The sequence below is a fragment of the Capra hircus genome, chromosome 3, assembly GCF_001704415.2.
Source record: "Capra hircus breed San Clemente chromosome 3, ASM170441v1, whole genome shotgun sequence".
NCBI lineage: Eukaryota > Metazoa > Chordata > Mammalia > Artiodactyla > Bovidae > Capra > Capra hircus.
Genome location: NC_030810.1, coordinates 118,703,252 through 118,727,162, shown reverse-complemented (window position 1 = coordinate 118,727,162; position 23,911 = coordinate 118,703,252). Strand labels below are relative to the sequence as shown.

General features: G+C 38.0%; 1 protein-coding gene across 2 annotated transcripts in view; it reads right to left on the bottom strand.

The window, feature by feature from the left end:
- Positions 1-23,911, bottom strand: part of POU2F1 (POU class 2 homeobox 1) — a 202,575-nt gene that overhangs the window by 88,379 nt on the left and 90,285 nt on the right. Inside the window, exon 1 of one of the 2 annotated variants that reach the window (XM_018046443.1) lies at positions 2,473-2,704. The exons of the other annotated variant lie outside the window; for it this stretch is intronic. Within the exon in view, the coding sequence (XP_017901932.1) occupies positions 2,473-2,500 (28 nt within the window). The 5' untranslated portion in view covers positions 2,501-2,704. Of the gene's footprint in view, positions 1-2,472; positions 2,705-23,911 lie in introns of those variants that run through there. 2 annotated transcript variants of the gene reach the window in all.

Sequence of the window (23,911 nt, the reverse complement as noted above, 5' to 3'; positions counted from 1 at the left end):
TCACAATCATACTCACTTAAAAATGATACTGCCTCGATATCCTAAATGGACACTTTCATAGTAATAATTTTCATCAAGGATATTAATTATCTTAGAAGATATGCAAGAGGGAAAACAAGAACATGTGTACTTTATTTCTACCTCTAAACTATACTTTTATATATTATATATCTTATTCTATTTCTCTTGCGAGCTGAAACTTAGCATATTTATAATCAAATAAGTTTACTGTCAAGGAAGTTCTAACTTTTCTGCCCATCAGGTTAAGAACCATTTAACTATAATCATTAGTAAAGAATAATACTTAAACTGAATTTATTCAGATTTTTGGCTCAAGAGCTCATTTTGTCATCTGCTTAAATGTTTAACTAGAAAATCAAAATAAGCGTTAGTAGTCCCAATCATGTTGCCCCTAGTTATTTCATCCACAGGCATAACTCTAAGAATCAAGAAACCTCCCACAGATTTCATCCAATCTGGAAGCCGTGCAATGGCTTTTCTAATACAGTTTTTGAAACAAATGCTTGCCTTATGGGCTTAAGCAGTTCTAACATATCTTTGTTCTGTTCTTCACATGTTCAGAGTTCAAATTTGTTAAATCTGCAGTCATTAATGAAGGCAGTTCTATAACTTCCTTCCCAGACCCATCCAGAAAAATTTAAATATCATCTGAAAGCATACCAAGTTTTGAAAGCAACAGGTGTACAGCTTAGTAAATATCAGCTTTCTGAATGACTTAACCAAAATCTTATGAATGTCAACAAAAGTCACAATAAATCTAATAGAATATACTAATAAAGCATACGTGCTGCTCAATGCTTCCTTTATAATGTATTTTAAAACAAAATGGGAAAAAAATGATGAACTAGCTTACATTCATCAGAAGGGTAACAATTTTTTTCCCACAAACCATAAAAACAAAGCTGTAGGCATAGTTCTTAACAAGTCATGGTCTTGTATAATTCATATCTTGGTTTCCACATGTATAAATTAATAATTATGTCACAGATATTCTATATGAATCCTCTATGCATTTTCTATTAAACTCTCAAGAGTTTAATACACATACACAAAAATAAATAAAATCAAATTCTGACTAACTATACAAGTATGAATGCTGTACACTGGAATGGAATGGAAAAATGTTTAAATGATATTAACTGTGAACTGAAAACAACAGAATTTCAAATTCTAAAATATAATGCCAAAAATATTAAAAAAGGTACTTTCCTTTCTTGAGTTCCCAACTTAGTAGACGTAAAAGAGTAAATACAAGGAAGTTTTATTTATGTTTGAAGCTTTTTTTTCTTCTCTCTAGGCACAATAAACTGACTGTTGAGTCTAAAACACAGTCTACAGGTTGCTCTTGGACTCAGTTCTTGACATCAGTTTGTTATTTTAGTCACTCACCCTTTTTCATAGTGGTTTCTATCATGTTGTATAAGTATCACTACTATCTTGGGTTTAGACCATGCCTTCTGCCTAAAAATTCAAACATTTTCAGATCTATTATTTTATTATGAACAACTGCAACAGTGTTGGGGACAGCCTTCATTTTTCAAGTGGGAAAAATTACATATAGGAAAAAAAAATAATCCGGGGTTCATAACATCACTTGGAGATGTGACCAGAGTAACCCAAAGAGGTTTCAACAATCCTTCATATAAACAGGAAAAACTCAGCACAAAATATGGTCACTATAGTCACAGCATATCTAAAAACCAAAGTGCCTCAGTCTATTTTAAACCTTAATCAAAGACAGTTTATATATTCAAGCCACACATTTCTCTCCCCAAATCTTATTGTTCTTTAGGAAAAAAACTCTAAAAACACGCTTTCCTGCATTTAAAAATTGTTTCCTGAAGAAGAGAGAGTTGATTTTTAAAAATAAAAAAGGCTAGTATTAATCAAAATTTGAAAACAGGTAACAGTTTCTGAAATCTGGAAATTGATCAACAGTCCTACTGCAGTTAACCATCCCAACTACCTTCTACATTAGGATTTATGGCAACAACTATGTACTGTGGCTCCATCTTACTTTTCACCAGGCGCTTTTGGTTTTTAGATAAGATATTCATATTCAGTATGCAAAACATTTTTACTAATACGTACATATTATCAAGGTACACTTTATATCTTGTTTCAGATTTAGACTGTTTTTTTAGAACAATATGAAATGCTCTCAACAGAAATTCCCAAAAAGCAAAAATGTCCTCCATTCAAGTAGAACTCTAAATCCACACTATTTATTGAAAATATCCTCTGAACCAGAAGAGCTAGTGGTAGGGAGGAACTTACTGTAAATTCAAGCAGGCTTATGCTTTGCAAATGCTCTCCTCCTTCCCAGCTCAGTCCACTTCTCCCCCCTCCCACAAGTTGGTTGCATATGCGATTAAGTATTTATGCATAGTCAACCCTACACACACTATTTCCATATTAAAGCTTACAAGAAAGAACTGTGCTGGTACCCACCTAGGACATAGTCACTGCAGTCCAGCATTGCTGTGAAATCTTCTAGAGGTTCAGACAGTCCAAAGCAAGGAAGAAACAGGTAGCGGTTTGGTGTGGGAGAAAGAAGGTACTACTATTTCTAACAAATCTACACTAAATTCTTTACAGAACAAGGGTGGGAGGTGGAAAGTGGATTAGGGGGAGAAGCAAAATACAACTTCAGTTACACCATAGCAATCTTCAACTGAATAAGGAAACTTCAGTTGCTCAGAGTAGTTTTAGTCTCTCTTACCAGCTAGGACTGACATTGTCAAGGCAACTGAAGCATGAAAAGTTCCCCTTTTTGTAATAAAATAGAAACAAAGATTGCAGCTGGCAGTTTCCATAATGAAGCTTAATCAGTATGCGCGTGATTAGGGCCTTATGCAAATCTCTCCTCGTTAGCACAGCAGCCAGCACTTTGAAGTCCACGAACAATTCATTTACAGAATACACTGAAAGCACCCCCTGCATAATTTAAATCATTGCATAAATATTTATCAGTCTATTTGCATATTAATTGGCAGTGCATGAAGGGAAAAATTATCTCCTGAGTGCCAGCATAATAATTAGGAGGATAAAATGAGATTTCTTCCAATGGTCTGGCTTCTTGGACCTAACTTAAGACAGTACTGAGGGAGAGGGGAGGGACAGGAGACAGTGCTGTGTTAAATGCCACTGAAATGACACGTACAAATTAGAAACGACTCTACAGACTTAAGCACCTTTAATCTCATTCCTGCTGGCAACAATGACTTCAGTAATAAGAGGATTTGCAAAAAGCTTTCGACACAATCCAAATAATCCCAAGGAGACAGTTAGCAAGGCAGAAGCAGAACACAGGGCTGTCAAGACGGTGCTAGCCTCCTGATAGAGAATTTCCAGATATTGACATGCACTGCCAGGGGGAAGTCCCACCTTAAGACGAGGAGCCAACAAACGTCTGGGAGCAATGCAGCATCTATGAAATTATCTTCAAGAGGATGGAAGCTCATTAGCTACAAATTCTTTGATGCTATCAAGTTAACCAAATAGATTACCTGAATGCCACATATCACAAAATATCCTTCCCCCATCAAAATCAACCTAAAGTGTATGACAATTTGTTATTTACAATATCAATCATCAAAAAATGGGTCATTAAATTGTGGGATTACTTAGTATTTTCCAGTAAATTTCACTAATGGATATGAATCTATAAACTTAAAATACTTACAAAAAATATATTTATTCAATTTAAAATGAATTTACAAAGTAAAACATCAATCCCAAAATTTTAGGTATTACCATATGACAACATTCTAATGTAATCATTAGACAGACAGTTTGAGACAGTTCTAAAATCCCATGAAACAGGCATCACTACTCCTTTTTAAAAATGAGGAAACTGAGGGACAGCTTTAGAGCTGAAGTATTTTACCTACTGTTACACGAATGACTTGGAGTCAGAATTTAAAACCAGATTTTGTGGACATTAAAACTTGAGCCCCTGGCCACTACAATACCTGTGTACAAATGATACATCTAGGGAACCAGCACACATGGAGGGCTGAACCAAGCAGCAGACTGAAGCAGTTTATTTTCAGCGCAGTAAGGAAACCAGCAATCGGTGACAGTGACTTTGCGTTTAACAGTCAAGTGAGTGTGGACACACAGAAGAGTGCACTGGACTTGAGAGCTCTTAACGGTATCATTTCATTAATACTTGCTTTTATTCAGAACTTATCCTCAAGCATGCCAATTGTCTGATTCTTAAAAGCATGTATATACCTTTTCCTAACAGTAAGGATGGAATGAAACAATATGCATATGAGGAAATGAAACATAAGATTTCTCTAAGGGATGTTCAAAAGATTTCCCTGCAAGTCAACAACTTTGCTAGGAACAGAACCAAAAAGCTCTCTTACCTTTTAGAGCAGCACTCTATTTATATTGCTAGTTTTTCTGTTTTATAGAACCACAAAATCTGTAAGAGAGGGAGTTTGGGGGAGAATTTAACACTGACATGTAGTGCCTGTGAGACTTTCCCTCTTTGAACCTTCCTTTCCTCATCTGTAAAATGCTATCTTTTTCATGAGGCTGCTGTGAGGACAAATGTACCTGTGCTTCTCAGACTAGACCCTGCACTGGAGCAGGAGGTTGCTGTGCCAGAGAAGACATGAAGACACAGGACAAACATGGTGTATCTTCTAAGAACAGCGATTTTATTCAATAATAATTCACAATACTTTGTATTAAAACAATCAATATATTATGGAACAGAAAATGAAACAAGTGAATTTTTAAGGTAGAATGTACAACTTCTATTGGCAGGAAAACATGAGAAGTAGCGATGACTGTGATTAGAATTTAGTGGATGTCAGTCAATAAATGCTTTTTTTCCTTCTTCTGCCTTCATAAAATTTTACATTTACTGCCTGCATTTATCACGGAATCTCTTTGAACCTCACAATGTACCTTTTTCTACCGTATGCGGTAAATACCACTCAACTGTATTTCTGATGCCAACTAGGTCTTTCATACATCAGCCAAGGATGACTTATAGCTACAGAGAGACGATCATAGGCAACTAAGGAGTGTTTACTGGAAGATACCTGCAGGGCAGTATAACAACCCTCCTCCCCCTCAGGTCAAGAGAGTTCCACAGGGTCTTTCTGCACAGCAGGCCTATACCTCACCAACTCACATAAGTGAAGTCGCTCAGTCCTGTCCGACTCTGTGACCCCATGGCCTGTAACCTGCACCAGGCTCCTCCGTCCACGGGATTCTCCAGACAAGAATACTGGAGTGGGTTGCTATTTCCTTCTCCAGGGGATTTTCCTGAGCCAAGGATCGAACCCAGGTCTCCCACACTGCAGATAGACACTTTACCCTCTGAGCCACCAGGGAAGCCTCTAACTCACATAGACTACTATGAAATGTGAGACCTCCTTCCCCTCTACTGCACAACTCACCATCTTCACCCCAGGATGAGGGAGAGAGAAGGCAGCGTGAGATGCAACTATCCAGGATGACACGAAGCCTCACCTTATCCAGGCTACTGACTCTGTCACAGCGGTAAGGGTGAAGAAAACTCCCTTTCTGTCACTCTTGATCTAGGTACTCTGCATTCTAGACGGAAGGCTTAAATTTGGGAAGGCTGGTCAAGCCTTTCATAGATGGATCGGGGGAGGGATGGCCACCATTTCTCCATTAGAGTCCCCTAACCATGGAATACTTAGATATCAAAGAGGGGAACAGACAGAGAGCTTTTTCCACAAAGTCTCAAATGGTCCTGGTGGCTCAGTTGGTAAAGAATCCATCTGCAATGCGGGAGACCTAGGTTCGATCCCTAGGTTGGGAAGATCCCCTGGAGAAGGGAAAGGCTACCCACTCCAGTATTCTATACAGTCCATGGGGTCACAAAGAGTTGGACACGACTGAGCTACTTCCACTTCAAATGTTCATTTGGTCCTCTGTCTGTAATAGCACATTAAAGCTTAACCTAAAAAGAATATCCTTTTTAAAGAGAAGAACCATTTCTGGGAGGTTTGTGGGATTGCTATTCACACTTCAGCATGAATTAAATCAATTATAAACTGCTTTCCTTTTAAGACCTAGTTTGGCTTTCCTGGTGGCTCAATCAGTAAAGAATCTGCCTGCAATGAAGGAGACCCGGTTCGATTCGTGAGTTGAGAAGATTCCCCTGGAGAAGGAAATGGCAACCCACTCCAGTATTCATGCCTGGAAAATCCCATGGACAGAGGAGCCTAGCAGGCTGCAGTCCATGGTATCCCAAAGAGTTGGACAAAACTTCTCGACCAAACCACCACCAAGACATGGTTTAGGAGTTGATTAGTAAGGTAACAATTATTTCCATTGGAAGAGGTCAATAAATACTCTTTTTTAAAATAAATACTTTTATTAAGTATAGTTGATTTATAGTGATTCAGATGTACAGCAGAGTAATTCAGAGACATATCTTCAGATTCTTTTCCATTCAGTTCAGTTCAGTTCAGTCGCGTCTGACTCTTTGCAACCCCAGGAACCGCAGCACGCCAGGCCTCCATCAACAACTCCTGGCGTCCACCCAAACCCTGTCCACTGTGTCGGTGATCCCATCCAACCATCTCATCCTCTGTCGTCCGCTTCTCTTGCCCTCAATCTTTCCTAGCATCAGGGTCTTTTCAAATGAGTCAGCTCTCGGCATCAGGTGGCCCAAGTATTGGAGTTTCAGCTTCAGCATCAGGCCCTCCAATGAACACCCAGGACTGATCTCCTTTAGGATGGACTGGTTGGATCTCCTTGCAGTCCAAGGGACTCTCAACAGTCCCCTCCAACACCACAGTTCAAAAGCATCAATTCTTCAGCGCTCAGCCTTCTTCACAGTCCAACTCTCACATTCATACATGATCAGTGTTAAAACCATAGCCCTGACTAGACAGACCTCTGTTGACAAAGTAATGTCTCTGCTTTTTAATATGCTGTCTAGGGAGTAAGCGTCTTTTAATTTCATGGCCGTAGTCACCATCTGCAGTGACTTTGGAGCCCCCCAAAATAAAGTCAGCCAGTTTCCCCTGTTTCCCCATCTATTTGCCATGAAGTGATGGGACCGGATGCCATGATCTTTGTTTTCTGAATGTTGAGCTTTAAGCCAACTTTTTTTCACTCTCCTCTTTCACTTTCATCAAGAGGCTCTTTAGTTCTTCTTCACTTTCTGCCATAAGGGTGGTATCATCTGCATATCTGAGGTTATTGATATTTCTCACAGCAGTCTTGATTCCAGCTTGTGCTTCCTCCAGCCCAGCGTTTCTCATGATGTACTCTGCATATGTTAAATAAGCAGGGTGACAATATACAGCCTTGATGTACTCCTTTTCCTATTTGGAACCAGTCAGTTGTTCCATGTCCAGTTCTAACTGTTGCTTCCTGACTTGTATACAGGTTTCTCAAGAGGCAGGTCAGGTGGTCTGGTATTCCCATCTCTTTCAGAATTTTCCACAGTTTATTGTGATCCACACAGTCAAAGGCCTTGGCATAGTCAGTAAAGCAGAAATAGATGTTTTTCTGGAACTCCCTTGCTTTTTCAATGATCTAGCAGATGTTGGCAATTTGATATCTGGTTCCTCTGCCTTTTCTAAAACCAGCTTGAACATGAGGGAGTTCACGGTTCACATATTGCTGAAACCTAACTTGGAGAATTTTGAGCATTACCTTACTAGCGTGTGAGATGAATGCAGTTGTGCGATAGTTTGAGCATTCTTTGGCATTACAGTTCTTTGGGATTGGAATGAAAACTGACCTTTTCTAGTCCTGTGGCCACTGCTGAGCTTTCCAAATTTGCTGACATATTGAGTGCAGCACTTTCACACCATCATCTTTTAGGGTTTGAAATATCTCAAAGATGGAGAAACTCTATACAGTCAGCAAAAACAAGACCGGGAGCAGATTGTGGCTCAGATCACGAACATGAACTGTTTTCCATTAAAGGCTATTAAAAGATATTGAATATAGTTCCCTGTATTATATAGTAGGTCCCTGTTGTAATCTGCTTTATACAGTAGTAGTTTTAGTGTGTATATGTTAATCCCAAATTTCCAATTTATCTCTTTCTTATCATGTCCCTTAGTAATCATAAGTTTGTACTGTATGTCTGTGAGTCTATTTCTGTTTTGTAAATAAGTTCATCTATAGAATTTCACTTATTTGTCTTTCTCTGACTTATTTTTCTTAAACATGGTAATATCTAGGCCCATCCACATTGCTGCAAATGGCGTTATTTCACTCTTCTATGGCTGAGTAACATTCCACTGTGTGTGTATGTATGTTACATCTTATCTATTCATCTGTCTCTGGCTTCTTAGGTTGCTTCCATGTCCTGGCTATTGTAAACAGTGCTGATATGAATACTGAGGTGCATGTATCTTTTTGAGTTGAAGTTTTCAGATATATGCCCAGGAATAGGATTGCAGGATCATATGGTAACCCTATTTTTAGTTTTTAAAGGAATATTCCTACTTTTCTTCATAGTGGCTGCACCAATTTACATTGCCACCAACAGTGTAGGAGGGTTCCTTTTTCTCCACATCCTCTCCAGCATTTATTATTTGTGGACTATAAACAATAGCCATTTTGACTGGCATATGTGAATGATGCCTCCTAAGGTTGCAGTACAGGGATTTCAGTACACACACACACAAGAACAAACAAACAAACAAACAAACAAAAAAACACAATAAACCCCCAAACCCCAAATGGAATGTCTATCATTTACTAAAAATTTAGATTACCAAATACCAAGCAGTATTTATTTTTAGTAATTACCTTTTATCAAATCTTTACAAAGCATTCAACTTGGGTTTTCACAGGAAACTTAAGTTTTTCCAGAAACTTAACTTTTTCCTTGATTTATTCAACAATTATTTAAATTGTCTAATTAAATAAGAAGTATAAACCAGTATGAAAAGGCCTGACAGCACAAGCCAGTAAATGAACCCTGATACCCATACACCTCCTGCACCAGCAGCAGCTATGCGCTGGCATCCTAAGGAGTAAGCACTTAGCATGCTGAGGGTATCATCAGGATGTTTCAAGCAGGAATTCTGAGGGCATCAGTTAAACAGATCTGTCATTCAGGTGGTGGTTTGTTGAGAAAGCTGCCACACTAGAACACAGCCAGTATTTAAGAGGCTCATGCTTTGGTCTCTTCCTTAACCTGTGCTACCTTCTACAACCACGCCACAGCTCATTTACTGCTCAATCCAACACTCTGGCATTCTTTGGGAAACATAGCATCATTACAAAATCCAACCCTGGATTGCTTAGCTGTAAAAGCTTAAATCTTGTGTAGTTCTACTCAACTTTTACCATTACACTAAACTTTTCTATTTTATCATCCTGGTTTTTATTTCTATAACTGTCTTTTGTTTTAAACAGTTTTGCAGTCATTCATCTCATGTATGAACACATTCAATAAGTATTTACTAAGTGCTGTCAGACACTAGAATAGGAATTGAGACTACAATGCTGAGTCACAGAATGCTTACAATTCCACAGTAGACAAAATATTAACCAATCATCTAAATACAGAACATGGCACATTTGTAATTCATTCATCCTTGGCTAATCTTAGAGGTCTCCAACCTTAAGAACAGGAATGTGACTTTTTCTCTGATTACATTTCTTAAATCCATGAAAAACAGACTTTGTTCTATTTAAAACCACGTGCTGCTTTGGTTATTCCCATCCATCCTTTGAACTAGGCTTCCCAGGTGGCTCCTGATGAAGGTGAAAGAGGAGAGTGAAAAGGCTGGCTTAAAATTCAACATTCAAAAAACAAAGATCATGGCATCTGGTCCCACTGCTGCTGCTAAGTCACTTCAGTCGTGTCCGACTCTTCGCGACCCCATGGACTGCAGCCCACCAGGCTCCTCTGCCCATGGGATTTTCCAGGCAAGAGCACTGGAGTGGGGTGCCACTGCCTTCTCCACTGGTCCCATCACTTCATGGCAAATAGATGGGGAAACAATGGAAACAGCGAGAGACTTTATGTTTTGGGCTCTAAAATCACTGCAGATGGTGACTGCTGCCATGAAATTAAAAGATGCCTGTTTCTTAGAAGAGCTAAGACAGACCTAGATAGCATATTAAAAAGCAGAGACATCACTTCGTCAACAAAGGTCCATCTAGTCAAAGCTATGGTTTTTCCAGTAGTCATGTATGGACATGAGAGTTGGATAATAAAGAAGGCTAAGCGCTGAAGAATTGATGCTTTCAAACTGTGGTATTGGAGAAGACTCTTGAAAGTCCCCTGGACAGCAAGGAGATTAAACCAGGCAATCCTAAAGGAAATCAACTCTGAGTTTTCTCTGGAAGGACTGATACTGAAGCGGAAGCTCCAATACTTCGGCCACCTGATGCGAAGAGCTGACTCACTCACGCAGTTTGCAAGCAGGTTAAATAAGCAGGGTAACAATATACAGCTCTGACGTGCTCCTTCGTCATGTTGCTCTACACCAACTTCACTGTCACATGTGTAGATTCATGCAATCACCACTGCAATCGAAATACAGAACTATTTCATCACCAAGAATTTCCCCACTGCCACCCCACTATGGCTAAGTTGAATATGAAAGTTAAGTAAGCAGGATGACAATATACAGCCTTGCTGTGGTCCTTTCCAAATTTTTAACCAGTCTATTGTTCCATGTCCAGCTCTAATTGCTGCCTCTTAACCTGCATAAAAGCTTCTCAGGAGACAGGTAAGGAGGTCTGGTATTCCCATCTCTTTGAGCAATTTTTGTTGTGATCCATATAGTTTATTGTGACCCACAGTCCTGTCTGTCTTGGGTGGCTCTGCATAGCATGGCTCATAGCTTCATTATGTAAGCCCTTCATCACAACAATGTGAAGGGTGATCTATGAAGTGAAAAAAAAGTAAAAGTGAAGTCGCTCAGTCGTGTCCGACTCTTTGCGGCCCCATGGACCATAACCTACCAGGCTCCTCCGTCCATGGGATTTTCCAGGCAAGAGTGCTGGAGTGGGTTGCTATTTCCTTCTCCAGGGGATCTTCCCGACCCAGTGATCAAACCCGGGTCTCCCACACTGCAGGCCGAGGCTTTACTGTCTGAGCCGCTAGGGAAGCCCATGAAGGGCTTATCTATGAAGGGACTGTGCTTATTTGCCTTCATATCACCTTCAGTGACATGTCCATTTTTTTCCTAAATTTTTTAAAAAATGCAAAAATCTGTCGCTTTGCTTCTTTTGGCCATTTCCCACAACTTGTGGGATCTTAGTTCCCCGACCAGGGATTGGACGGGGACCCTTGGCCATGAAAGCATGGAGTTCTAACCATCGACCAGGAAATTCCCTCTAAATCTCCTTTTTTCTAAGGATTTGTTTTTTTCTGGTCCAGTTCTGAGAGTTCTTTATACATTGTCGATAACAATCCTTTATCAGGTATGTGTTTTGCCACTATTCTTCCTTACTGTGTAGTCTGACTTTCTATCCATTTAACAGAGTTTTGCACACAGAAAAACTTTTTAATTTTGATAAAGTCCAGCTTATCAATTTTTTTCTTTTACAGAATGTGCTTTTGGTGTCATGATTAAGCAGTTTTTACTGAGGCCTACGTCTTAAATTTTTTCTTCTGTTTTTAATCCTAGTGTGAGGTTTAGGGTAAAAGTTCCCCCCCCCCCTCATTTGTTGAAAAGACACTTTCTTCACTGTTTTTGTACTTTAGTCACAAATTCATTGGCTGTACTTGTATAGATATTTCTGAGTTTTCTATTCTATTCTACTAATCAATGTGTCAATGTCCCTAATATTGAGCCTTGATTCTTATAAAAACTCTTGAAATTAAAGATGGATTCTTCACATTTTCTTCTTTTCAAAACTTTATTAACTTTTCTAATTCTTTTGCATTTCTGTATTAATTTTAGGATAACAATACCTATTAACAATCTTAACAGAGTTAATGGATACACACTACTATATAAAATAGGTTAAGTACAAGGACCTACTGAGTAGCACAAGAAATTGTACTATTTTATAATAAACTATAAAGGAAAAGAGGGCTTCCCAAGTGGCTCTGTGGTAAAGAACCCTTCTGTCAAGCAGAAGTCGGGGTTGGATCCCTGGGTCAGGAAGATGCACTGGATAAAGGAATGGCTACCCGCTCCATTATTCTTGCCTGGAGAATCCCATGGGCAGAGGTCGCAAACAGCTGCACACAACGAAGGGACTGAGCAGCGCAGCAGCGATGGAAAAGACTCTGATTTCATGTATCACTTTGCTGCATATCAGAAGCTGACAACGCTGTAAATCCACCATGCTTCAACAAAAAAGCAAAGACAAAAAAAATCTTAAAGGAATTTTAATAGGAATTACATTAAACCTGTTTATCAATTGGGGAAGAATTCGTCTTTCCTATGTTGAATCTTCTAATCCATGAACACAGCACATCTCTCCATTTCCCTTAATTTCTCCCATTAGTATCTTTAAGTTTTCAGCAAAGAAGTCCTGAATATGTCCTGCTGGACTTTAAATATTCTTTTTGGGTAGGGCTGCTAGAAACAAATTCTATTTGTTTTCTTCCATCTAAGAATATCTTGACTTCTTCCTTCATTCCTGAAGGATATTTTTCCTGAATATAGAATTTTCGAGCTCTTTCTGTACTTGAAAAATATTTTGCAAATGCTTCGTAGCCTCCACGGTTTCTGATGATTAATCCACTGTTGTTGGAACTGTTTCTCCCCATACATAAGCTGCCACTTGTCTCCTTGTATTTTCAAGATTTTTCCTCTGTCTCTAATTTTACATAAGTTTTATTATGATGTGTCTTGCACATTTATTTGGGTCTATCTTGTTTGGAGTTTGCTCAGTTTCTTGGAGGTGTAGGTTGTGTCTTCTGCCCAGGATGGCAAGTTTGCATCCACTGTTTAATTGCTTCTCAACGCTGCATCCTTTCCACTCTTCTCTTTCTCTTGTTGGAGTCTTTTGCAGTCATAATCCTACAGGTACCTGAGGCTCTGTTCATTTATCTGTCCTGCTAATGTCTACTGTCTTATCTTTAGGGTCCCTTTGTCCCCTCCATATTCTACTATAAACCTAGCCAGTGAGATTTTTCTTTCAGTTATTATGGGTTTCAATGCTGAAACTTCCATTTAGCTCTTTATATTCACTATTTCTTTATTGAGGTTTTCTGTTTTTTCACTAAGCCTTTATTTTTTACTTCTTTTACTGTTTTGGTGAAGAAATTACTAGTGGAAATGCTTTATTTTTTATTATTTATTTATTTATAATTTTTACTTTATTTTACTTTACAATACTGTATTGGTTTTGCCATACATTGACATGAATAAAAAATTATGGGAACATGTAAAAAAAAAAATAGAAGCTGGCTTGAAACGTCTCCCATTGACCAACTTTTGGACAATTTGGACAAAGTGAAAAAAAAAAAGATGCATTATAACCATTACTCACAGAAAGCCATGAGTTCATTTATATAAAAATAAATGAACAGGGAGAAGAAAAAGTTCTTCCTTACAGTAGAATGTCAGGAAAAGCAACATTTGGAAACCATTATATTAGGTTGATACAAAAGCAATTGCAGTTTAGGGCTGTGAATTTTATATCATTAAAACTTGGCTCAAACACATCTTCATTAACAAAATAGGAACGATTTCAATCGACACATTTTTGCCAATGAGAAATAAGTTTGTTTACTCCTGTAGCAAAAAAAATCCTTTCTTCAGGATTCTCAACTCTTGGCAAGCATTTTCTGTCTCCTACTGGTTGTGGAAGTGTTTTGCCTGCGAAAAGCTGTCGAGATGCTTGAAGAAGCCGAGGTTGGTTGGTGAGAGGTCAGATGAATGCAGCAGGTGGGGCAAAATTTCACAGTCCAATTTGTTCTCTGAAGCGTTGCTGGTGCAATGTGCGGTAGGATGCTGTCATGGAGAAGAACTGGTAACCAATTCTGCTGACCAATGCTGGCTGGAGGCCTTGCAGTTTCTGGTGCATCTCATCAATTTGCTGAGCCTACTTCGCAGATGTAATGGTTTCACCAGGATTCAGAAAGATCACACTGGCAGGAAGACCACCAAACAGTGACCTTGACCTTTTTTTGGTGCAAGTTCGGTTTGGGGAAGTGCTTTGGAGCTTTTCCTGGCCCAACCACTGAGCTGGCCGTCACCAATTTGGTATAAAATCCACTTTTCATCACACATCACAATCCAATTGGGAAATGGTTCGCTGTTGTTGCATAGAATAAGAGAAGACACTTCAAAATGACAATTTTTTTGGATTTTCAGTCAGCTCATGAGATATCAAACTTTTTCACCTTTCCAATTTGCTTGAAATACCAAATGACCATAAAATGGTCGACGTGGAATCTTCGGCAGCTTCTACAGTCATAAGAGGATCAGCTTCGATGACTGCTCTCAGCTGTCCATTGTCCACTTTTGATGCCCGGCCACTATGCTCCTTATCTTCAAGGCTCTTGTCTCCTTTGCAAAACTTCTTGAAGAACCATTGCACTGTATGTTTGTTAGCAGTTCTTGAGCCAAATGCATTGTTGATGTTGTGAGTTTTCTCTATCGCTTTATGACCCATTTTGAACTCAAATTAAAAAATCACTCAAATTTGCCTTTTGTCTAACATCATTTCTATAGTCTAAAATAAATATAAAATAAACAGCAAGTAATAAGTTATAGGAGTAAAAAAACAAAGCAGGAAATGTGCATTAAAATAATGTATAATATAATCTCATTTATTTAAGAATGCATTCCAATATGAAATGGCAAAGTTCAACAATGTAAAACCAAAGTTACTTTTGCACCAACCTAACAGTAGTAAATTCAGTCAAGAAACAACCAATGCTAAATTTAGTGGGTGAAAATTTGATGAGAAAAATTTACAGTTTGCACACAAAATATAAGACTTCCCAGGTAGCGCTAGTGGTAAGGAACCTTCCCGTCAATGCAAGAGACTTAAGAGACAGGTTGGATCGCTGGGTTGGGAAGACCCCCTGCAGGAGGGCATGGCAACCCACTCCAGTATTCTTGCCTGGGGAATCCCATGGACAAGGACCTGGTGGGCTACAGTCCATGAGGCTGCTAAGAGCCCACAAAATATGTGCTGATTACAAAGGGAAGAAGTGTGCCTTGCAGGAAGGAAGCTTGGTAAACACCACCATAACTGAGCGATCAAAGGGAGTATCACTAGTCAAGAGACAGATCAAGCCTCTAGCCTCTAAAAAATGAGAACACGTCACTCCTGCGAGATTCCTGCCATAGACACATAAGCCTGAATCTAACCATGAGGAACTAGCACACAAGCTCTAATTTAAACACATTCCACAAAACATATTCTTCTAAAGTGTCACAGTGCTGAGAAATCAAGGAAAGACTAAGGAATCAGTCCCGATGGAAGAATACTGAAGAGAAATAACAACTAAATGCAAAGCAGGATCTTGGATTGCATTCTTTTGCTATGAAGAGCATATCTAAGACAGCTAAAAAAATTTGAATATGGTCTACAGATTAGTTGGTAGCAATGAATTATTGTGAATTTCCTGAGTTTTATGTTTGCATCAAAGCTATGCAGAAGAACGTCCCTATTTGCAGCAATTATATATACTGAAGTATCTGGGAGCGACAGAGCATCAAGTCAGCAGCTTACTCTCCAAAGGTTCAGGGAAAAGTTATCTGTACTATTTTTCAACATTTCTGTAAGTCTAAAGTCATTTTACAAGAAAAAGGAAGATATAGCTAAGATTTGAGGGGGAGGAGAGGAAGGGGTCAACAAACTACCGTACACTGCTTCATTATCCCAGTAGACTCTTGCTCTCTCGAGTCTTCAGCAATCTCTGATCACAAGATGCATATTAACACAGGTTAGACTATAATTCTTCCAGAGCATGAAATGTACAGATAATCTAGTATCAGAGTGCACTTGAAATAAATTGAACAGTATTCTGATGGGCATCTCAAAATATGGTGGAGGAGTTGACATTTTAAAGCTTTACACTGAATTGATGGTAGTTTGGATTTAAACTCAGATCTAAGCACAAAGTATTGGACAACTTTCCATAGCTTGTGTTGTATCACTTACTTATTATCCAAGGAAAGAAAAATAATTTGAAACCCAGCACAACCAAAAATGCTATTAGATATTTTAGAAACTCAGTTAATTTTAACTAAAGGCATAAGAAAATATTATAAAGTGAATTTTACTTTATTAAAATTGAAGTATAGTTGAATTTTCAACATGGTATTATAGATATATTTCATATTCTTTTAAAATTACTATTTCAGTGGCTGTACAATGCACTATGTCCAACTTTTCCTACTTAAAAGACTCTAATCAAATGACTTCATATCCTTTACGGGTTGAATTGTGTCTTCCCCAAAGATGCTAAAGGCCTAATCCCAGGATATGTGAATGTGACCTTATGTGGAAATAGGGTCTTTGGAGATGATCAAGTTAAGATGACGTCATCAGGGTGAGCTCCAGTCCAATACTATTGCTGTCTTTAAAAAAGAGGAAAATTTAAATACAGAGGCAGACACACACAAAGGGAAGACAAGAAGAAGGCATGGGACAGATTCTCCCTCACAACCTTCAGAAGGAACCAACAGTGGCAAAACCTAAATCCTGAATTTTTAGCCTCCAAGACTATGAGAAGATAAATTGCTCTTGTTTGAGGCACCTGATGTATGGTACTTTGTTATAGCATCCCTAGGAAACTTAACACAACATGTGAACCTTAATCGTCTCATCTGAAAAGTGGGAATAATCATGCTGTCTCCCAAGGCTGTTCTTAAAATTAAAACAAGAATGTTAGTTATTTTGACAATAATCAGGAATTATAAAAATAACAGGATTATTTTAATATCTAACAAATATTCAATATTTACTACTCAAGATTTTTCTATTTTAATCTTTAAATAACATTTCTTAAAAGTATAAATTTTCTCTTTTAAAAGTTTCTTAAAAACCACTTTAGTGAGATATGATTGACATACAAAAGGCTGTATATATTTAAGGTATACAAACTCAGTAAGTTTGGAGATAAATATACATCTGTGAGACGACAATTAAAGCCATAAACTTATTCATCACCTATAACTTATTCACATTTCCTTTTGTGTTTCCCACCCCATTTTGTTTTTAATTAAAAACGTTTTTGTGGCAAGAGCATGTAACTAAGATCTACCCTCATGGCAAAATTTAAAGTATATAATAATATACTACTGTTAACTATTGTCTGAGAACTTAACATCTAATTTCCCAACACATCCCCCACCTCCCCGCAAAAAAAACCCAAACCCACTAAATGGCTGTCTGGCCACATAAGCACTATACAGCAATCCCAGGTAGCTGTGACTCAGAGAGCTGGAAACAATCAAAGGATTTGGCTGGCCAAAAGTGGATGACAAAAGAATATAAAAAGTTTAAAAAGCTGACCATCTATACAAAAAATATATATATATATTTGTAAATACTGCTTCTTGTCTTTGCTCTACTTCCTTTATAAGTGAAAGCATACATGTAGATGTGTCTAGCACATGCCCAACAGAGTAGGAATTTAATAAATGTCAGCTGCCCCAGCCCTACCTCACCTCCTTTCCCTTTCCTCAGAGGATGATGAGTAGCTGCAAGTAATATTTAGGGTAGTTACATAACTTTGTAATCTCATCATAATGTCACTGCATCAATAAATTTCTTCCACCTTCACAAGTTCCAGTTAGAACAGAAAGGTACTAATTTAATTAATGCCATTTCTCATTTTGAATAGTAGAGGTTAAAATGCACATGAATTACAATTCTATGCTATGAGATCTCCACACTACCAGGAATGCAACAGTTATGTGTGTCCGTGTGCTCAGTCACTCCACTGTGTCTGACTCTTTGTGACCCCATGGACTGCAGCCTGCCAGCCTCCTCTGTCCATGAAATTCTGCAGGCAAGAATACTGGAATGGGTTGCCCTTTCGTGTTCCTGGGGATATTCCCGATCCAGTGGTAGAACCCATGTCTCCTGCACGGGCAGGTGAATTCTTTACCACTGAGCCACCTGGGAAGCTCCAATTATGTGACATGGGCTAAAAAAAAAAAAAAAAAGTATTTCTTTATATCTCATTGTCTACATTGTGCAGCCCCACTCTCTTTTGGACAGGCAGGTTGTGGCAGTAATTTCGTGAAAGATTCCTGAGGAAAAGTGAATTTCAAAGGATAAGTCAGGTGAGATAGGACAAAGACTCTCCTAGTTTGAGAAACTCAGGCATTCTAGGTATTTTACTAAAGAAGTATTTTCTTTAAACTTTTATCATTACAGCTTCATTTAAGATTATAAGCTTTTGCTTATTCCAAAGCCAGTGATTTCTTTGGAAGGAATGATGCTAAAGCTGAAACTCCAGTACTTTGGTCACCTCATGTGAAGAGTTGACTCATTGGAAAAGACTCTGATGCTGGGTTGGGGGCAGGAGGAGAAGGGGACGACCGAGGATGAGATGGCTGGATGGCATCACTGACTCGATGGACGTGAGTCTGAGTGAACTCCGGGAATTGGTGATGGACAGGGAGGCCTGGCGTGCTGTGATTCATGGGGTCGCAAAGAGTCGGACACGACTGAGCGACTGAACAGAACTGAAAGCCAGTCAGACACCTGAAATGTCTTAATTTCTGACTAATACTCTGCTATAATATTGATATTTTTTCATTAATGGTATCTTAGCTTTATTTTTAGGTTAATATTCTATTTATTTTTTAATTGAAGGATAATTGCTTTACAGAATTTTCTGCTTTCTGTCAAACTTCAACATGAAATCAGCCATAGATATACATATATCCCCTCCCTCTTGACCCTCCCTCCCATCTCCCACCCCACCCCACCCCTCTAGGTTGATACAGAGCCCCTCTTTGAGTTTCCTGAGCCATCCAGCAAGTTCCCGTTGGCTGTCTATTTTCCATATGGTAATATAAGTCTCCATGTTACTCTTTCCATACATCTCACCCTCTATAAGTCTATTCTCTATGTCTGTTTCTCGACTGCTGCCCTGTAAATAAATTCTTCAGTAACATTATTCTAGATTCCAGATACAGGCATCAGAATACGGTATTTATCTTTCTCTTTCTGACTCACTTCACTCTGTATAATAGGTTCTAGGTTCATCTGCCTGATTAGAACTGACTCAAAGATGTTTGTCTTTATGGCTGAGTAATATTCCACTGTGTGTATGCGCCCAAACTTCTCTATCCATTCATCTGCTGATGGACATCTAGGTGGCTTCTGCGCTCTAGCTATTGTGAATAGTGCTGCAATGAATAGCGGGATACATGTGTCTTACAATTTTGGCTTCTTTAAGGTAGATGCCTAGGAGTGGGATTGCTGTGTTATATGGTGGTTTTATTCCTAGGTTTTTAAGGAATCTCCATGCTGTCTTCCATAGTGGCTGTATCAATTTACATTCCCACCAACAGTGCAAGAGCGTTCCCTTTTCTCCCCACCCTCTCCAGCATTTATTGTTTGTACACTTTTTGATGATGGCCATCCTGACCGGTGTGAGGTGATACCTCATTGTAGTTTTGATTTGCATTTCTCTAATAATGAGCGATGTTGAGCATCTTTTCATGTGTTTGTTAGCCATCTGTATATCTTCTTTGGTGAAATGTCTGTTTAGTTCTTTTTCCCACTTTTTGATTGGGTTGTTTGTTTTTCTGATATTGAGTTGTATGAGTTGCTTGTATATGTTGGAAATTAATCCTTTGTCAGTTGTTTCATTTGCTATTATTTTCTCTCATTCTGAGGGTTGTCTTTTCACTTTGCTTATAGGTTCCTTTGCTGTGAAAAAGCCTTTGAGTTTAATCAGGTCCAACTTGTTTTCTTTTGGCTTTATTTCCATTACTCTAGTAGGTGGGTTACAGAGGATCTTGCTTTGATTTACGTCATCAAGTGTTCTGCCTATGTTTTCTCTAAGTGTTTTATAGTTTCTGGTCTTACATTTAGGTCTTTAATCCATTTTGAGTTTATCTTTGTGTATGTTGTTAGGAAGTGTTCTAATTTCATTCTTTTACATGTAATTGTCCACTTTCCCCAGCATCATTTATTGAAGAGGCTGTCTTTGCCCGATTGTATGTTCCTGCCTCCTTTATCAAAAATAAGGTACCCATAGGTGCATGGGTATATTTCTAGGCTTTCTATCTTGTTCTATTGGTCTATATTTCTGTTTTTGTGCCAGTACCATACTGTCTTGATGACTGTAGCTTTGTACTATAATCTGAAGTCAGGAAGGTTGATTCCTCCAGCTCCATTCTTCATTCTCAAGACGGCTTTGGCTATTCGGGGTCTTTTCACTTTCCAGAAGAACTGTGAAATTTTTTGTTCTAGTTCTGTGACGAATGCCATTGGTAATTTGATAGGGATCACACTGAATCTGTAGACTGCATTTGGTAGTACAGTCATTTTCACAAGATCGATTCTTCCTACCCAGGAACATGGAATAGCTCTCCTTCTGTTTATGTCATCTTTGATTTTTTTTATTAGTATCTTATAATTTTCTCTGTACAGTTCTTCTGTCTCCTTAGGTAAGTTTATTCCTAGATATTTAATTCTTTTTGTTGCAATGGTGAATGGGATTGACTCCTTAATTTCTCTGATTTTTCATTGTTAATATATAGAAATGCAAGAGATTTCTGTGTATTGATTTTGTATCCTGCAACTTTGCTAAATTCACTGATTAGCTCTAGTAATTTTCTGATACTATCTTTAGGGTTTTCTATGAACAGTATCATGTCATCTGCAAACAGTGAGAGCTTACTTCTTCTTTTCCAATCTGGATTCTTTTCATTTCTTTTCCTTCTCTCATTGCTATAGGTAGGACTTTTCAGAACTATGTTGAATAATAGTGGTGAAAGTGGACACCCTTGTCTTGTTCCTGATCTTAGGGGGAATGCTTTCAGTTTTTCACCATTGAGGATAATGTTTGCCATAGGCTTATCATATATGGCCTTTACTATGTTGAAGTTGGTTCCTTTTATGCCCATTTTTTTGAAAAGTTTTAATCATAAATACGTGCTGAATTTTGTTAAAGGCTTTTCCCGCATTTATTGATAAGATCATATGGTTTTTATCTTTTGATTTGTTAATATGGTGTATCACATTGATTGATTTGCATATATTGAAGAATCCTTGCATCCCTGGAATAAACCCAACTTGATCATAGTTTATGAGCTTTCTGATGTGTTGCTGAACTCTGTTTGCTAAAATTTTGTTGAGGATTTTTGCATCTATGTTCATCAGTGATATTGGCCTGTCGTTTTCTTTTTTTGTGTTGTCTTTGTCTAGTTTTGGTATCAGGGTGATGGTGGCCTTGTAGAATGAGTTTGGAAGTGTTCCTTCCTCTGCAATTTTTTGAAGATTCTTAGGATAGGCATTAGCTCTTCTCTAAATGCTTGACAGAATCCTCCTGTGAAGCCATCTGGTCCTGGGCTCTTGTTTTTTGGGAGATTTTTGATCACAGCTTCAACTTCAGTGCTTGTAACTGGGTTGTTCATAATTTCTATTTCTTCCTGGTTCAGTCTTGGAAGATTGAACTTTTCTAAGACTCTGTCCATTTCTTCCAGATTTTAGATTTTATTGTCATATAGTTGTTCATAATAGTCTCTTATAAACATTTGTATTTCTGCACTGTCTGTTGTAACCTCTCCTTTTTCATTTCTGATTTGTTGGTTTGATTCTTCTCTCTTTTGTTCTTGATGAGTCTGGCTAAAGGCCTGTCAGTTTGGCTTACCTTTTCAAAGAAGCAGCTTTTAGTTTTATTGATCTTAACTATTGTTTCTTTCATTTATTCATTTATTTCTGCTTGGATCTTTATGATTTCTTTCCTTCTACTAATTGTGGGTTTTTTGTTGTTGTTGTTGTTGTTTCCAGTTGTTTCCGGTGTAAAGTTAGGTGGTGTATTTGATGTTTTTCTTCTTTCTTGAGGTAGGATTGTATTGCTATAAACTTCCCTCTTGGAACTGCTTTTGCTGCATCCTGTAGGTTTTGAGTTGTCATGTTTTCATTGTCATTTGTTCCTAGAAAATTTTTGAGTTTCCTTTTGATTTCTTCAGTAACCTGGTGGTTATTTAGAAACTTGTTGCTCACTCTCCATGTGTTTGTGTTTCTTACAGTTTTTTCCCTTGTAATTGATATCTAGTCTCATAGCACTGTGGTCAGAGAAGATGCGAGATATAACTTCAATTTTCTTAAATTTACTGAGGTTTGATTTGTAACTCAGGATGCAGCCTATCCTGAAGAATGTTCCACGTGCACTTGAGAAGAAGGTGTATTCTTCTGCATTTGGACGGCATGTCCTGAAGGTATCAATGAGATCCATCTCATCTAATGTTTCATTTAAGACTTGTGTTTCTTTATTCATTTTCTGTTTTGATGATCTGTCCATTGGTGTGAGTGGGGTGTTAAAGTCTCCTACTACTACTGTGTTAAGGTCAATTTCTCCTTTTATGTCTGTTAGTGTTTGTCTTATGTATTGAGGTGCTCCTATGTTGGGTGCATAGATATTTACAATTGTTATGTCTTCCTCTTAGATTGATCCCTTGATCATTATGTAGTGTCCTTCCTTATCTCTTATTATCTTCTTTATGTTAAGGTCTATTTTGTCTGATACAAGGATTGCTACTCCAGCTTTCTTTTGCTTCCCATTTGCATGGAATATATTTTTCCATCCTCTCACTTTCAGTTTATATGTGTCTTGAGGTCCGAAGTGGGTTTCTTGTAGAAAGCATATATATGGGTCTTGTTTTTGTATCCATTCAGCCAGTCTGTGTCTTTTGGTTGCATTTACATTTAAGTAATCATTTAATCCATTTACATTTAAGTAATTATTGGCATATATGTTCCTAATGCCATTTTCTTAATTGTTTGGGGTTGATTTTGTAGAACTTTTTTCTTGTCTTGTATTTCTTGACTATATAAGTCCCTTTAACATTTGTCATAAAGCTGGTTTTGTGGTACTGAATTCTCTCAACTTTTGCTTGTCTGAAAAGCTTTTTATTTCTCCATCAGTTCTGAATGAGATCCTTACTGGGTACAGTAATCTTGATTGTAGATTTTTACCTTTCAGTACTTTCAGGATTTCCTGCCATTCCCTTCTGGCCTGAAGAGTTTCTGCTGAAAGATCAGCCGTTAAGTGTATGCGGTTTCCCTTGTATGTTACTTGTTGTGTCTCCCTTGCTGCTTTTAATGTTCTTTCTTTGTGTTTAGCCTTTAATAGTTTGATTAGTATGTATTGTGGCATGTTTCTCCATGGGTTTATCCTGTATGGGTCTCTCTGCGCCTCCTGGACTTGATTGACTATTTTCTTTTCCATGTTGGGGAAATTTTCAACTCTAATCTCTTCAAAAATTTTCTCATACCCTTTCTTTTCCTCTTGTTCTTCTAGGACCCCTATAATTCAAAAGTTGGCAGCTCTGATATGGTCCCAGAGGTCTCTGAGACTGTCCTCAGTTCTCTTCATTCTTTTTACTTTATCCTCCTCTTCAGAAGTTATTTCCACCACTTTATCTTCCAGCTCATTGATTCATTCTTCTGCTTCAGATATTCTGCTATGGATTCCTTCTACAGTATTTTTAATTTCAGTAACTGTGCTGTCTCTGTATGTTTACTCTTTAATTCTTCTGTGTCTTTGTTAATCGATTCTTGCATTTTCTCTGTTTTCAAGGGTTTTGATCATCTTTACTTTCATTATTCTTAATTCTTTTTCAGGTAGTTTGCCTATTTCCTCTTCATTTATTTGGACTTCTGTGTTTCTAGTTTGTTCCTTCATTTGGTTTAGCGTTTCTCTGTCTTTTCATTATTATTTTTTTAAACAGTTTTTGTGTTTGAGGTCTCCTTTTCCCAGGCTTCAAGGAAAGTTGAATTCTCCAGTGGTTTGTGTGAG